Raw genomic sequence first — 16,441 nt, 5'->3', positions numbered from 1 at the left:
GGCATATACTACGGCATAGGCGACGTTATAGGCTAAGGTATAGGCTACGGCGTAGACTACGACACAGGCGACGGCATTGGCGATGGCATAGGCTACAACGTATGCTACATCGTCCATTCAACACAAAGTATAAGTCAGTGTTTTCTAGGCACATTTTTTGCAAGCCCTCATCTTGATAAAGATTGTAGTTGTAACTTGTTCCCCTTCTCTTCTAGTTTAAATAACAAACCAGCTAAAACGTGCATTTTGTTCCACTTTCCAGGAGAAGTTCAATGTTGAAAATGTTCAGTGTTGTAAACTGTTGATTCATAGTTAAAAATCAGCACCACACAGCATCTGCAGTGTTGAACACATGATAGATCTTTCCCTCTCCAGGAGGCTGATCAAACATGACAAAGACATATTGCTGAATGAGTTGATGCCAGAGAGGTAGCTGTTACATTCATTACTCGTGCACATGACACACAGCTGCTCCAATGAAATTCCTTGGCACTTGTAAACACTGCAAACCTTAATGGATCCCATCCTGTGTTAAAAAAAGTTGACCTCGAATCTTAACTTGGAAGTAAAACTTTACTTATAAGCCAACTACTGATGCAAAAAGCAGGGTGACATTTTCTCTCATGTTGACACTGCATTTGTCCATGAGCCTGAAATTGAGACTTTAACAGGCTGGTGTTTAGTTTCAATGCACACGTGCACATGTATCAGGCTGTGACACCCTCCTTTCTACTCATTGTTTTGATTCTACCTTGAACAAGAGACACACGGGGAGGGACACGGCGCTCAGTGGCACTGACAGGAGCCGCATTCCAGTGAAGGTGAACACAAAAAGAGGGGTTAAGCCACTCCCTTTTGAACTGGCTGCATCACTGGATCATTGCTAAATTCTTTCTGGGGTTTTCACTTGTCAGAACAAGCAGAGGCACAACGTCAGCAGCAATACAGAGACGAGCAGGAAGAGAGGGACCTCGCAGACTCAGACAGAGAGCCAAGGTGTGATCAGCAGAGACAAGAGAGCAGAGTCGAAGGGTTTGAATTTCAGAGGGAAACACAAGATAGAGAGAGAAAGAGTGTGAGGCAGAGAGAGAGAGAGAGAGAGACACACACACAGCTGAGGGGTGTGTCATAACAATTCAGTTCCTCAAGGAAGTACAACTCAACATTATCTTAAGACAGGGTGGTAGCAGTGACAGACGCACAGCAGGAGGGCTGTTCTCTTTTTGTGGGTTTTGTTTCTGTACATGATGAAAATGAAGGGATCTCATTAAACCGGCCGGCCTGAGCTGTCAACCCTGAGCCAGAGCAGAGGGAGAGACACATCTGACACAGACCAGGAGGGAGGGGGACTCAGCACACACAGGTAAGACTCTTCTGCTGTGATAATGTGCCAGAAAAAAAAACTCTCCTCTGAGTCTAGACGTGGATTATTTCTGCTTTTTTTTTGTGTTCCTGGAAAATGTAGGAGTATTTATGGAGGGTAAAGAGACAGACTTAAGAGAGGGTGGTGAGTGATTGGAACAAACTATGTGACTTCTCTTCACTTCCCCATCTGAAGCGCGAGCTCTGCTTGTGGAGATATGCATGCACACTCACTCAGTTCATGCTGGAACAAGTACAGTGACATGCACAGATGTGGAGCTCACACTGTTGTTTGCACACGCTGGGAGTTGCTCAACTCAAATCTCGAAGGCAGTGGACTTTCCCTCCTCCTCCTCCTTCTCCACTGGCCTACTTTGATTTGAAAGCCTGTAAAGTCAGAGAGGGAGCAGTGTCACTCACAGGAGGGACGGACACAAGCTGTGGGCCTCTGCTGACTGCTGACTGACTCCCTGCAGCTCAGGCAACTGCTGCGTGTTTCGCTTCCCTTTTGAGGCATCGTGGCGGGGTGTTGGAGTTGAGCAACGACGTTCAGAAGGGTTGTGTAACGTTGAAAGAGAAACTGCAATAAGGGATTTTAGCAGGTTGCAAAATACTGTCTTGTCAGTGACTATTAAAAAATAGTTAAAAGGTTTTAAAAATAACAAAGGCTGTTAGGACATTTCATGTGAAACTAACTTCTTGCAGACACGCACGAGGAATTGAATCCGCCTCTGATGCAAGGGGTTCAAAAAACGAGATCTGCACATCTCACTTCTCGGCCTTGGTGCTCTGGGTTCAAAACACGCAGCGGAAGTGACGGCTCATCCTGGCACACTGTTGCACACACAGCTGTTGCCTAAGGACACACAAAAAAAAAAAACGTGAAGCCTAACTTTTAATGTTTAATCCTCTCTGGTTCATCACCAGGAGAAAATGAGAACCTCTAACAGGTCAATAGCACTGCCCTTGCAGCTCTGTGATGACCTTTCAACAAAGGCCTCCTTGTTTTCATTGCATTGAGTGGTATGTATGGCTTTTCTGAGTTTTCCTCTGGTGCATTCTCATTGTTCAATCCGATCAAAGGCTGCAGGCTGCTAAAAAATTAAATCCTGGCCCTCTTTTTTCAGGCTGAATCTCAATCCCTCTGACTCTGACCCTGCTTGAAACTGCTCTTAAATGCTGATGGCTCTGCAGGACAGGGGTGCAAAAAGTTGGAGTGGATATCTTGACTTAAAAACTGGACTTAAATTGCTACTATATTTAAAGCTGCAAAAACTGGACACTGAGATAAGAGTTCCGTCATTCACCAAATATTAAGACAGTTTTCTTATCATCATAAAGATCCAATTTGAAGTTCTTCTTTTTGGAAAACACTGCAACAGATTCAGATGTTCTTCTTATGGTTATGTAACAATATTCACTGCATTCTGCATATTGTCAATTATTTTTCATGCAACAATCAATCAATCAATCACACTTTATTTATAAAGAGCTTTTCATACAATTACATTGTAATACAAAGTGCTTTACAGAAAAACATCTTAAAATCAATAAAGAAAAAGAAAGATATATATATAAATTTTAAAAATAAGGAAGACCCCCCCCCCCATCCTAATCCCAACCCCAGCCCTGACTCCAAACCCACCCCACAATCCTAAGTTTAAGAACACAATATAGGCAACAATAATAATAACAATGAAATTAAATAAATAAATAAATGAAAAATAAAAAAGGAAACTGAGGAAACGCTCTCATGATACCTTAATGAGGAAACACTGGAGGTAAAATAAGATGTTAAAACTCCACACAGGAAATGAAACTCAACCAAAATAAAATATATTTCTAAGATAATAAAACACTAAAATATTAAACCATTAAAAGAAAACAAGATGACATACTTAAAATAAATAAATAAAATAAAATAAAAAGTTACTCAAATTTGAACTAGATAATAAATAAAAAATAAAACTCAGTTAAAAGCAAGACTCACCAAAATAAAATACATTTCTAAGATAATGAAACACTAAAATGCTGTACTTAAAATTAATTAGTTAATTTGAATAAAAAGAAAAATAATAAATAATAAAAAAAATAAATAAATAAATAAAAAGTGACTTCTTTTTTAACTACATAATAAATAAATGAAGTAAGGTGAAATAAAACTCTTAAAAGGATAAAACTCAGTTAAAAGCAAGACTCACCAAAATAAAATACATTTCTAAGATAATAAAACACTAAAATATTAAACCATTAAAAGAAATTAATATGATATACTTAAAATAAGTAAATAAATAAAATAAAATAGGTTAGAATAGAATAAATAGCAACTAAAATTTGAACTAGATAATAAAGAAATGAATAAAGTAAGATGAAATAAAACTCTTAAAAGAATAAAACTCAGTTAAAAGCAAGACTCACCAAAATAAAATACATATCTTAGATAATAAAACACTAAAATGCTGTACTTAAAATGAATTAGTTAATTTGATTTAATTTAATTTAATAAATAAAAAGTGACTTCATTTTGATAATAAATAAATGAAGTAAGATGAAATAAAACTCTTAAAAGAATAAAACTCAGTTAAAAGTGAGACTCACCAAAATAAAATAAATTTCTAAGATAATAAAACACTAAAATATTAAACCATTAAAATAAATTAATATGAGATACTTAAAATAAGTAAATAAATAAAATAAAATAGATTAGAATAAAATAAAAAGCGACAAAAATTTGAACTAGATAATAAAGAAATGAATAAAGAAAGGTGAAATAAAACTGCTATGAGAATAAAACTGAGTAAAAGTGAGACTCACCAAAATAAAATAAATGTCTAAGATAATAAAACACTAAAATGATGTACTTAAAATGAATTAGTTAATTTGATTTAATTTAATTTAATAAATAAAAAGTGACTTCATTTTGAACTAGATAATAAATAAATGAAGTAAGATAAAATAAAACTCTTAAAAGAATAAAACTCAGTTAAAAGTGAGACTCACCAAAATAAAATACATTTCTAAGATAATAAAACACTATAATATTAAACCATTAAAAGAAATTAATATGATATACTTAAAATAAGTAAATGAATAAAATAAAAAAGGTTAGAATAAAATAAAAAGCGACTAAAATTTGAACTACATAATAAAGAAATGAATAAAGAAAGGTGAAATAAAACTGCTTTAAGAATAAAACTGAGTTAAAACTGAGACTCACCAAAATAAAATAAATTTCTAAGATAATAAAACACTAAAATGCTGTACTTAAAATTAATTAGTTAATTTGATTTAATTAAATTAAATTTAATAAATAAAAAGTGACTTCATTTTGAACTAGATAATAAATAAATGAAGTAAGGTGAAATGAAACTCTTAAAAGAATGAAACTCAGTTAAAAGCAAGACTAAAAAGGTCTGTCTTGACTTTGCTTTTAAAAATATTTATCCTCTGTGCCTCATTCAAAAATGCATTCCTCTATCACTCCATTTGGAGTCGTTGTATTTAAAAGCATAGTTTGGGTGGCCATTTCAAAGTCCGAAAGAACACTACCCTTTAATTTCCCCCAGCAATCTGAACCCTCTACACCCACCCTACATGGCAGCAAGCAGCCCACAGTATCAGGGCTGGTTGCTACATGGGGGAAATTGGGATCCCGCCTTAGTTTCACCAGCTGCAAATGACTGTCCTAAGCCCTGTGCCTGCTGATGTAAGTCAGAGAGGATGTCTATCCATGGAGCTCAAAGTAATGAGGCCTTACTGCACTCCAAGGCACATTCTGATCAGTCAGAAGAAGCTTTAAGACTCTCCCTGTGAGCCTACCAGATACCAGATTATTTTAATTATTTTCAACATTGTAGATTAATACTGAAGACATCAAAACTATGACATAATCTGGTTTTGCCATAATCTGGATTACAACAGTAGTCAAATAGAGCTATCCATTGTGTGCTAACCCTACCTCTGAACAACACAACTGATGGTCTTAAACACATTAAGAAGGCAAGTCATTCTACAAATGAACTCTTGACGAGGCTCATGTTAATTAGAAAAACCATTCCAGGAGACCACTTCATGAAGCGGACTGAGAGAATACCAAGAGTGTGCAAAGCTGTCATGAAGGAGAAAGGGGGCTACTTTACAGAATCTGAAATATAAAACATATTCTGCTTTGTTGAACACTTTTTTGTAAATTAAATAATTCCCTATATGTTCTTTCATAGTTTTGATGTCTTCAGTATTAATCTACTATGTTGAAAATAATTAGAATAAATAAAAACCCTTGAATGAGAAGGTGTTTCCAAACTTTTGTATGTGTGCACATTCAAATCCAGCAAACTTCCCTACAAGGAAAAACAACCGGACACTACCTTTGACTCAAAAAATGCACATCCACGTATACAGGTTCCTACATGCACACAAACACTGCTGGAGTCATCGGAGGAATGCTAAATATTTACCTCTCCAGCCTGCCTGGATGGCTCCACCAATCAGCACTCTCTCCCTAACTGTCCCATTACAGCTGAAGACTCCTTACAGCCTGCCAGGTACAGTTACCCTGGAAGCAAATACCTCAAATGCATCATCCCCGCCTCTGTTCTGCTATTTTTCATGTTGTTTCCATGACTGTGTTCGGTCCCACTCTGTAAACAGGTGCTTGTCTATTCCAGGAGACATTTGTGCCTGGAACAAACACTTGAACATGTTATGCAGTCACTCCCTGTTTGATGTAAACAACGAGACAACACTTGAAAGGCCTCTTCAATCCATCTGTACCAGAGGATTGATGTAAACATAGAAAGCCTCCTCAAGGTGACCAACTGAAAAACATCCATTAAAATAAAAAGAGTTTCATGCCAGTGTGCTGCTGAAACATCAGATGTGTTTCATTGCACTCCAAACAGCTTTAACCTCCTGATAGATGTGCATAAAATAAACAATTTAGATGCAAAGAAGAGCCGAGCAGGGAGCAGTCTCCTGCTGCGGAGTTACATTTCCCAACGCAGAATCCTGGCTTATGACTACACACTGTGCGTGTCCCTCAAATCCCTGTAGTCTTTTTAGCAAATAAATGAGATTGAAGCATGAATCTGAAATAGCTATCATGCTGCTCCACTTCCATTATCACCGTTAAGGGAAATTAATCTAATGAATGTTCTTTAATTCCCCACAGGGAACTCTGAGCTTTTGTAACAAAGCAAGCTATTAGAAATGTGACACTTGTTCAAAATGAATGGTTGTGCATGTAAAAATGGATCCTAGTGAGATATCCTATAAAAGTGACTGTTTGCTCATTATTGATGGTGCAGCGGGGATTGTGTCGCACACCGGGGACAGGAAGAGCCTCAGTGAGGGCTGCCGATTTGCATAGTTTGACCGTTAATGCAACTGAAACCCCTTTTTCATTTCTTAGTGAGCTGTGAAGTCATCTGCTGATTTTGCATCACAGGAGTCAAGCAACAGGAGTATCATGAGTTATCCAGGGCTGTGTGTGAATCACAAACAGTCATGACAGGAGTGCATTAAATCAGCCATCAGACCGTCTGTTCTCTGACAGCTCACAGCTCACAGACAGAGAGTGTTTCATCTGGAGTTTCACCTGAAGGTAGACCCAGGGCCAGGAATCAAGGTGTCCACAAGGTTCAGGGAGCTCACTTTCTCTCCTCTCTCTACACCACTGATACAATCTGGAAACAGCAGGCAGGGACCTGTCTCAGCTATGCAGCCTACCTGCTCCTTGCAACATGCCTGTCCACACAGGCCAGATGTGAGTTTTACTGCAGACAGTTACAACGAAAGATGCTCAGTAAATATAGGTCTGCTCACATGCTCTGACGCCATAAATGAAACCCTGTGTCCCAGAGGTGATGTTGAAATATAAGCAAACTTTTTCATACTTGGTACTTTACTTCAGTTGTATCACAGACAGAATCACTGCCTTGATTTTTTTGCAAACAAAGTGCAGGACCGTCACGACACAGAATGAGGTTAGCCTCCAAAATCTGGTGCTGGTCAAGTTTAGGCAACTCATGTGATGAGCTAAGATTTGGATGTAATACTGGCACATCAAATATCAACATGTTGGTGATTTATTAGAATCAGGTACGCTTGTTAAAGGCTCTAAGGACCGGACCTGAACAGGATGGATTAGGGTGGGTTGGGATGGGTATAGGGGCAAGCAGCAACCTCCGGTCTCAAAATATGAAGCCCATGCAGAAGTGTTATAAACTGCAGTTCATTTAGCATCCACTTGAGGCTGGCTGCAGAAACACAGGAAACTACATACACACCAATGCAAAGAAGACGATCTTTGCAGCAGAAATAAACATGTTTACAGCCTGGTTCAAAAAACCTGCTTCAGTCTATGTAGCTAATTTCTCTCATTTCTCTGGCTTCAAAACAGCGCTCAGGAACAGATGGGTGATGTCGCAGATACTACGTCCATTATTTATACAGTCTATGATCACAACACAGGATGAGGTTAGCCTCCAAAATCTGGTGCTGGTCAAGTTTAGGCAACTCACACGATTAGCTAAGAGTTGGAAGTAATACTGGCACATCAAATATCAACATGTTGGTGATTTATTAGAATCAGGTACTCTTGTGAAAGGCTCTAAGGACCGGACCTGAACAGGATGGATTAGGGTGGGTTGGGATGGGTATCAGGGCAAGCAGCAACCTCCGGTCTCAAAATATGAAGCCCATGCAGAAGTGTTATAAACTGCAGTTCATTTAGCATCCACTTGAGGCTGGCTGCAGAAACACAGGAAACCACATACACACCAATGCAAAGAAGACGATCTTTGCAGCAGAAATAAACATGTTTACAGCCTGGTTCAAAAAACCTGCTTCAGTCTATGTAGCTAATTTCTATATCAGCACACACTGTATGCAACCATTCAGAAGATATTAAGATTACAAGTTTTTGCCCAAATAAGGACATGACTGACTTGACTGACAGGCAGGAACACATAGCTGTTGGCTAGGAGGCTCAAACCCCGCCTCTTTACCTCACACTAAGTTTGGTTGAGTTCAGCATTTCCAATATAGCTGCCGCCGAAGACTGGCTTCAAAACAGCGCTCAGGAACAGACGGGTGACATCACGGATACTACGTCCATTATTTATACAGTCTATGATCACAACACAGGATGAGGTTAGCCTCCAAAATCTGGTTCTGGTCAAGTTCAGTCAGCTCACACGATTAGTTAAGATTTGTAAAAGATCCTGGTTTTGATAAAGCAGTGATATCTGAAGTTGGTGGTCACATTTAAACTCCAGCTGATACGGACGTGCTGGACTCCAGCAGCAACAGCTTCTACTACTCATCTCATCACTATCACCGCTCCCTCTCTCTTTTATTCTCCTCTATCCCTCTTTACAGACCCGACCCGGTCTCAGCAGATGTGTGTCTAACATGAGTCTGGTCCTGCTCGAGGTTTCTGCCTGTTAAAGGAAAGTTTTTCCTTGCAGCTGTACCTAGCTAAATACTGTGATGTGCAATGCTCATGGTGGATTAAGGTGGGGTCAGACTGAGTCTTACCCTGTCTTGGTGTTGGGTCTCTGTTCACAATTTGACATAGAGTGGTCTAGACCTGCTCTGTTTGATTTCCAGTATAAAACACACCCATACATCATTCATATGTATTATTCATATTCATGTTTTGGCATAAAGTACACCAAAACATCTCACAAGTCATATTGACACACCAAATATCAACATTTTGGTGATTTCCTGGTGAAGTTATGAACATTTATTAATTGTGTTAACAGAAAATATAATCCAGTTTGCACAAGGTTTCCTGCAAGATGTATTTCTTGCATATGAGATGCATAAAGGACATCGTTTGCTGGAGAAATGTCTGATGAATGACTCATACTAAGTCCAGATGAGACACTGAAAGTAAGAGGTGATAAAGAGAAGTCTTAAAGGCGGTGATGCTGAAAGCAGACGCTGTGTATCTCTTACTTATCACTAATGCTTCGGCTTAAAGTAAAGCTGGAGGTAAGCACCTAATAAAGATGTAACTTCCTCTTTATGTGTTTTCTTGTGGTGGGGATGTAAATAAGATGTAGCTGTCAAGGAAAAGCTCAAATACACTTTCTAAATCTGATCCTTCACATCTTTCTTACCTTAGAGTTTCCCCTCATCTTGTTTGCCGTGTTTTAAAGCGTTTCTCAGGGAAATTCAATCTAAATTGAGTCATCTTCTGATGTTAATTCTGTTTAGAGGGAAGGTGAGCGAGAAGAGGAATTAACTCAAACTGTGTTGACAATCAAGGATAAACAGTGGATTATGCAGTGTGTCATAGTGCTCTGTATGCAAGCTGATAACCTCCCTCGGGGGTCTTTGTGATGGATGCTAGGTGTGGTTCAAATCTCAGTGGAAAAATTAAAAGCCTCTGCGGGGTCTCCTCCATGGTACTTTTCCCTTTTGTCATCATGTTGGCATGTCAGATACAAAAACAAACATTTGGACTAATAATGCATGAAAGCAGATTTCCAAATCATGACATGACTTCATTTCTTCATTTTCACGGTGTTTACTTTAATAATGGAGGAATATCAATTTAGTTTTATAGAGAAGGCAATAATAAAGCTTGAGTTGTTTACAAGAGGGTGATTTCAGTGTATTTAAATGATGTGAGGGAATAAGTGTCTGGATTTCTGGAGGTTAGAAACTCAGAGTCATGACTGACTGAAGCAGAAAAGGAAATCCCCCAGATGACTTGGGGAATTTGGAAAGGAGATGTGAACATGTGTTGCCCTCCTCAGCCTCCATTACAGCAAACAGTTGGCTTCTTGGACATTACACTTAAACCTCCAACTGCACCGCTAACGCTGCTCCATATCTGGCTGTGCAAGACTGCAAATATATACTGTATATTCTTCCTTTTATTCTGTGCTGCATCTGCAGATATTTCTATAATTTTTTGGTACTTCAGAACTCTTAATTCATGCACTTTTATTGTGTTTAAGAACACATCCAGGAAGCTGACAGGTTGAGTTTTTGAAGTGGTGTGAAACTGTGTTTTATTAGTTTTTGAAGAGGTTTGGATTTCCCTTCTGCAACCAATTGGAATTTTAATCTGTTTGGGCAGTTTTATTCTTACAAAGGTGTTAAAATTGAACTTTTTATGGTTCAGGCTTTTGGAATTGATATGTAATTAGAATAGAGGCTCCAACAAAGCCAAGGAGATGGAATGTTTCCCAACAGTGGAAATTCATTTGAGGGGGAATAAAGCTTGGAGCACAGACAAATGAGTGGTCCATCCTCTGAGAGTAAAAGCACAACTAAGAAATATTTTCTGCTTTCCTTCTGTGCAGTTAAAAATGGGCAACACCTCCTGGAGTATTTGTGCTCTTCAATGTTGCAAACTTCAAATTTGCTGCAGAACAACATCTATTCAGGGTCCAATTTCAGAACTGTACTTTACAATATTGTAAATCATGAAAATTGTCCTTCTCCTTTGCAACTCAGGCAACCATGGACGCCTTCAGCGCAAAGGACATGGCCACGAGGGCGCAGAAGAAGATCCTCAGCTCCATGGCCAGCAAAGGCTCCGTCCAGATGTTCATAGACGACACCACCAGCGAGATCCTGGACGAACTGTACCGCGTCTCCAAAGAGTTCACGGGTAATAAGAGCGAGTCCCAGAAGGTGATCAAAGACCTGATCAAGATTGCTGTGAAGATCGGCGTGCTGTTCAAGAACAACCGTTTCAGCACAGAGGAGCTGGGAGTGGCCACGGATTTCAAGAAGAAGCTGCACATGGGGGCCATGACAGCCATCAGCTTCTATGAGGTACCGTTCTGCATGTTTGCTTTTACATGAACATGTACGGACATGAGCACGCTTTACAAACCAGAGCTTCACTACTGAGCTCATGTTTAGGGCTTCACACTGTCAAGAATATTTTCCAGGTAATTTAACAAAAGGGTGAGGACATCTGACAAGGGTCATGTTTGTGTGGCTCAAGAGTGCAAGGGTAAACTATAGACCTATAAAACATGGACAAAGTCTTAGTGACGTCGCCCACTTGTGTCTGAAGAGGCGTCCTGAAGTCAGTCAAAGAGGTGACGCTAAATGTGTTTATTTCTGCAGTCAAAATGAGTTTCTAAATATGGGCGTCAATGACACTTCCTGAGCTGTAGCAGTGTTTTTCTGCTCTAGTTTGAAATTCATATGAGTGTAGGAAATGACAAATGATCATTTTACCAGTTCTGAACCCTGACTGAAAAGTCAGAGTGGGAGACACTTGGCAAAACTGCAAGATATGAACAATATATTTCATAACACCTACTATTTGACAACCAATGACTTTAGCATTCAGCTAATCGTATAGTGTTACGAACAAATGGTTATGGTAACAGCAGACATGGGTTAAATATGAAGTTTTATATTAATATAAGATCAGATGTCCCTTCAGATTCCTTGACTCTCCTGTTTCTTCAGGAGTGGACATCTGTATTAACAACACATTGACAGATTCACTATCTTTCCACAAACTGCAAACCATGAACACACATTGTAAACATGGGGAAATATGATAAATGACTTTAGCATGTTTTCAGTGTTGTTACAGGACAGTAGAAATAAGTTGAGCTCCATCCTGTTGCTATTTTTTGCATCAAAAAGGCAACTACATATATATATACAAATTCAATATATAATTTTTTTACAAAAAATATATTTTTATTTGTATTATTATTATTATATATTTTTACATATATTTAATTTATATATATTTACATTTATATATATTTTTTTTTTCTTTCTTCATTATATAGTTGGTAGGTAATGCTGAAATTGTGTGTCAAGCTTTGAAAAATCGAAATAAACAGTTTAAATTAAAAAGGCAACTTTATATATATATATATATAAATTAAATATATATAAAAATATATAAGAATTTTACCAAAAATAATTATTTATTAGTGTTATTATTATTATTATTATTATTATTATTACTATTATTATTATATATGTTTTACATATATTAATTTATATATATATATTTACATTTATTTTTCTTTTATTTATATATTATTTTATTTATTTTTCTTTCTGCATTATATAGTTGGTAAGTAATGTAGAAATTGCATGTCAAGCTGTGAAAAATTAAAATAAACTGTTTAAATTAAAAGGCAACTTCATATATATAAATATATGTAAATTAAATATAAAAAAATATATGATCATTTTACAAAAAAAAATATTTATTAGTGTTATTATTATTATTATTATTATTAGTAGTAGTAGTAGTAGTGGTAGTAGTAGTAGTAGTAGTAGTAGTAGTAGTAGTAGTAGTAGTATTATTATATATTTTTTTACATTTATATATATATTTTTATTTTATCATTTTCTTTTCTTTCTTCATTATATAGTTGGTAAATAATGTAGAAATTGCGGGTCAAGCTGTGAAAAATTAAAAGAAACAGTTGAAAAAAAAAGAGGCAACTGCAAGAAAAGGACCAGATTAAGAATTTGAATCTCTTGAACCTGTTTTTAGCGGTGTTCAAGAATATTTTCTCAAACATTGCATCAAAAACTGATAAATAACAAACACCTCAAACCCTCACAGTAATAACTCCCGTCCTGTGCTTCCTCTGATCCTACAGGTGGACTTCACCTTTGACAAAGCTGTGATGTCAGACCTCCTGACCAACTGCAGAGATCTCCTGCTGAAGCTCGTCAACACCCACCTCACCCCCAAATCCCACGGACGCATCAACCACGTCTTCAACCATTACTCCGACCCCGAGCTCCTGACCAAACTGTACGAACCCAGCAGCTCCTTCAGACCCCACCTCACCAAGATCTGCAAAGGACTCAACAAACTGGTGGAGGACGAGACAATATGATGCAGACTGTGACATGTCAGTCAGACACTGGGAGACCTACAGGCAGACTCACTTAAGACTCAGAACTGTTGGACAGTTTCTTCTTACTACTGCTGAGGACTGGCAGAGTAAGAACGAACAAGTGGGATGGAAATAAAGCTGGTTGAGTCATTCCTCAAGTTTTGTAAGTCTAAAGGTGAAACATACTGTATAATTGTGATACACATTTCACAGAAACTGAACTTGAATATATACAGATTTATACTATATCAGCTGTTTTTAATAGAGAATGAAATGTCACCCATTGTTTGATATTTAGGACCCTGAAATGTGTCATTGACAACTACTGATGTTGGGAGGAGTTGAAGGCCGACTGCATGAAATAAAGCCACTGTAATGCAGCACTGCCATCTTGTGGTGAGGGTGATGTTTGAGCAGCTCAATGTGTTGTATTTACTGAGAGATCTGGAAAACAATGCAGCCAAAATAAAGAAAACAACCGTGAACGATGACACTTTGTAGTTTTTAGCCCCAAAACATGTTTTAATCTGAAAGTGTTTTTTTAAATCTGACCTCAGGTAATGTTCTTTGGTTTTGTATAACAGGGACCTTAAAGTCAAAAGACAATAAAATCAAGCTCAGACAAACACTTCTTTGTACATTGCAGTAAATCTTTGTATTTCATGTGACTTACTCCTTGGAAGCAAAAAGGTGGAGTACACTCAGACACAGAGCTACAGCAGTCAGACTATTTACATAATAAGTTAGAGACGCAGTTTAAAAGATGAAGTGTGAATGAGAGTCAGAGGCCCAATCTCAATGTCCTCCCTGAGTCTTGAGCCCCTCTTGACTTACTTGACCTCACCCAGAGAGTGTTTGAGGGCAAGAGGCTGTAAGGGCTTAAACTGAAGAACTGGGGATGAGACAGCACTTGGGATGGGACCTACCTACCTACCTACCTACCTACCTACCTCCTACCTACCTCCTACCTACCTACCTACCTACCTACCTACCTACCTACCTACCTACTTACCTACCTACCTACCTACCTACCTGCCTGCCTGCCTGCCTGCCTGCCTGCCTGCCTGCCTGCCTGCCTGCCTGCCTGCCTGCCTGCCTGCTTGCTTGCTTGCTTGCTTGCTTGCTTGCTTGCTTGCTTGCTTGCTTGCTTGCTTGCTTACTTACTTACTTACTTACTTACTTACTTACTTACTTACTTACTTACTTACTGACCTACCTACCTTATTACTTACTTACTTACCTACTTACCTACCTACCTACCTGCCTGCCTGCCTGCCTGCTTGCTTGCTTGCACTTACTTACTTACTTACTTACTGACCTACCTACCTACCTACCTTATTACTTACTTACTTACTTACTTACCTACCTACCTACCTACCTACCTACCTACCTACTTACCAAGATCAGTCTTGTACAGCCAGGGGGAGCATTTCCCCTCTGACAGCCAAGCTAGGTCAAAACCTGAAATACGATGGTGCCTGGACTTTTACTGCTGGTCAGGGTCAGAGCGTGGAGCACTTGGGCTCATTTCTGTACTTGGACCCAGAGCAGGAGATCTACTCTGGCTCCTACTCACAGGAGAGCGAGTGTTGCCATCCTCACAGAGATGGCCCTGAGAGCGCTTAAAAAAAGGCAGAGATTATTTTCTGCTTTTATCAGAAAGTCCGCAGGTAAGGAGCGTACTCGTCTGTGTGCATGCACGCACGTGTTTGTGTGTCTGTGTGCGAATTTGGGCGGAAATCTGCCATGCGCCATACAGAGAGCAGATGAGCATTGTAGACGCACGACCTTGTAGAGACAGAAATGACATCCCGTCATGTAAATAAGATCCATCCATCCATCCATTATCTTGACCGCTTATCCTGTTAGGGGTCACGGGGGGCTGGAGCCTATCCCAGCTGGCTTCGGGCGGAAGGCAGGGTACACCCTGGACAGGTCGCCAACCTATCACAGGGCTAACACAGAGAGACAGACAACCATTCACACACACACTCACACCTACGGGCAATTTAGAGTGATCAATCAACCTGGTGAGCATGTTTTTGGATTGTGGGAGGAAGCCGGAGAACCCGGAGAGAACCCACCCATGCACGGGGAGAACATGCAAACTCCACACAGAAAGGCACCCGCCCGGCCGGGGATTTGAACCAGGAACCTTCTAGCTGTGAGGCAACAGCGCTACCCACTGCACCACCGTGCAGCCATGTAAATAAGATAAATAAGGATATTTAGTCTGTTTAATAAAAGAACAAGGTATAGACCTGATCTACCCTAGTCAGAAATAACCTTCTGATGTCTTCACAACTCACTTGTGAGTAACGGATCATTTAAGCTTGACAAAATAGTCATTTGATTGATATCGTGATACATATCGATATCGACTGATATGAAAAAATGATCGTGATAGGATTGTTTCCCATATCGCCCAGCCCTAAAGAGAGGTGACCTTGATTTACTTCTGCTGTGATTTGGGAGTGATTTGACTCCCACTGGAGTTCAGTAATTTTTATATTGGGAGGGAGCCCCGCCCCCCAAATATTATGGTAGGGGAAACACAGCAATATGGCTCCCACTGACGATTGGCCTCAAAACAGCGCCTCAGAAACAGATGTGTGACGTCATGGACACTACATCAATTATTTATACAGTCTATGGTAATTCCCTTACACTAAGTCTGCAAAACTGTCACTTACAGAAAGGGACATTGAAGATTTGATGGTGGGACAACCCTAAGCCCTCACAGATTTAGTGTGAACGCGTCCCAAAGTCAGTGAGTGAGTGTGTAGCCCAAGATCCACAGGATGCGTCGCGTTACGTTACGGCTGCGCCACGCACGTCGCAGCAAATAGGTTCCCATTCAAGTCAATGCTCTAGAGTCCACAGGGCGCGCTGCGGCGCGTCTCAGCTCCGTCTCTGGAGCGTTCCGCCGCGCCGCTCTGCCAGAGATACGCGGGGAGTCTATTTTCGCCGCTCCCCGCGCCCAGCACGCGTCAATCGACACAGAAATGATCGAACTATCCCGGAAGTCAGGCACGAGGATCGTATGCAACATCCGCTCACTTTCAAAATAAACACCATGTGCAAACACAAGATCGTAAATTTCACCACTTCTTCAACATTACGTCATAACCTGTGGCATCGGGCCAGACGTCAGTCTCAAAAGATATCCGACACCATGGACGAGGAAAAGTTTATACTGTGTTGTTCTCGCGCGTTTT

At 39.4% G+C, this 16,441-nt stretch overlaps 1 protein-coding gene and 1 long non-coding RNA gene across 3 annotated transcripts in view; one reads left to right on the top strand and one right to left on the bottom strand.

Moving 5' to 3' along the window:
* Positions 1–16,441, bottom strand: part of LOC117822851 — a 45,283-nt gene that overhangs the window by 21,545 nt on the left and 7,297 nt on the right. The window contains exons 2-3 of one of the 2 annotated variants that reach the window (XR_004633262.1): positions 2,059–2,218; positions 1,597–1,749 (exon numbers count right to left, since the gene is read on the bottom strand). The exons of the other annotated variant lie outside the window; for it this stretch is intronic. This is a non-coding gene — a long non-coding RNA (uncharacterized LOC117822851). The remainder of the gene's footprint in view (positions 1–1,596; positions 1,750–2,058; positions 2,219–16,441) is intronic. 2 annotated transcript variants of the gene reach the window in all.
* tnfaip8l2b (tumor necrosis factor, alpha-induced protein 8-like 2b) lies at positions 1,143–13,851 on the top strand. The gene is made up of 3 exons (XM_034697777.1): positions 1,143–1,363; positions 10,840–11,163; positions 12,981–13,851. The coding sequence occupies exons 2-3, from the start codon at positions 10,846–10,848 to the stop codon at positions 13,221–13,223; spliced, it is 561 nt and encodes a 186-aa protein (XP_034553668.1). The 5' UTR covers positions 1,143–1,363; positions 10,840–10,845; the 3' UTR covers positions 13,224–13,851.

Source organism: Notolabrus celidotus, chromosome 12 (genome assembly GCF_009762535.1).
Source record: "Notolabrus celidotus isolate fNotCel1 chromosome 12, fNotCel1.pri, whole genome shotgun sequence".
NCBI classification, from domain to species: domain Eukaryota; kingdom Metazoa; phylum Chordata; class Actinopteri; order Labriformes; family Labridae; genus Notolabrus; species Notolabrus celidotus.
Note: the sequence above shows the minus strand (reverse complement) of the source record. Positions and strands in the feature narration are given on the sequence as shown.

Coding starts and splice junctions, on each gene's coding strand:
- tnfaip8l2b (XM_034697777.1), top strand. CDS start 10,846: ATGGACGCCTTCAGCGCAAAGGACATGGCCACGAGGGCGCAGAAGAAG. Junction 11,164..12,980: donor CAGCCATCAGCTTCTATGAG/GTACCGTTCTGC, acceptor CTGATCCTACAG/GTGGACTTCACCTTTGACAA.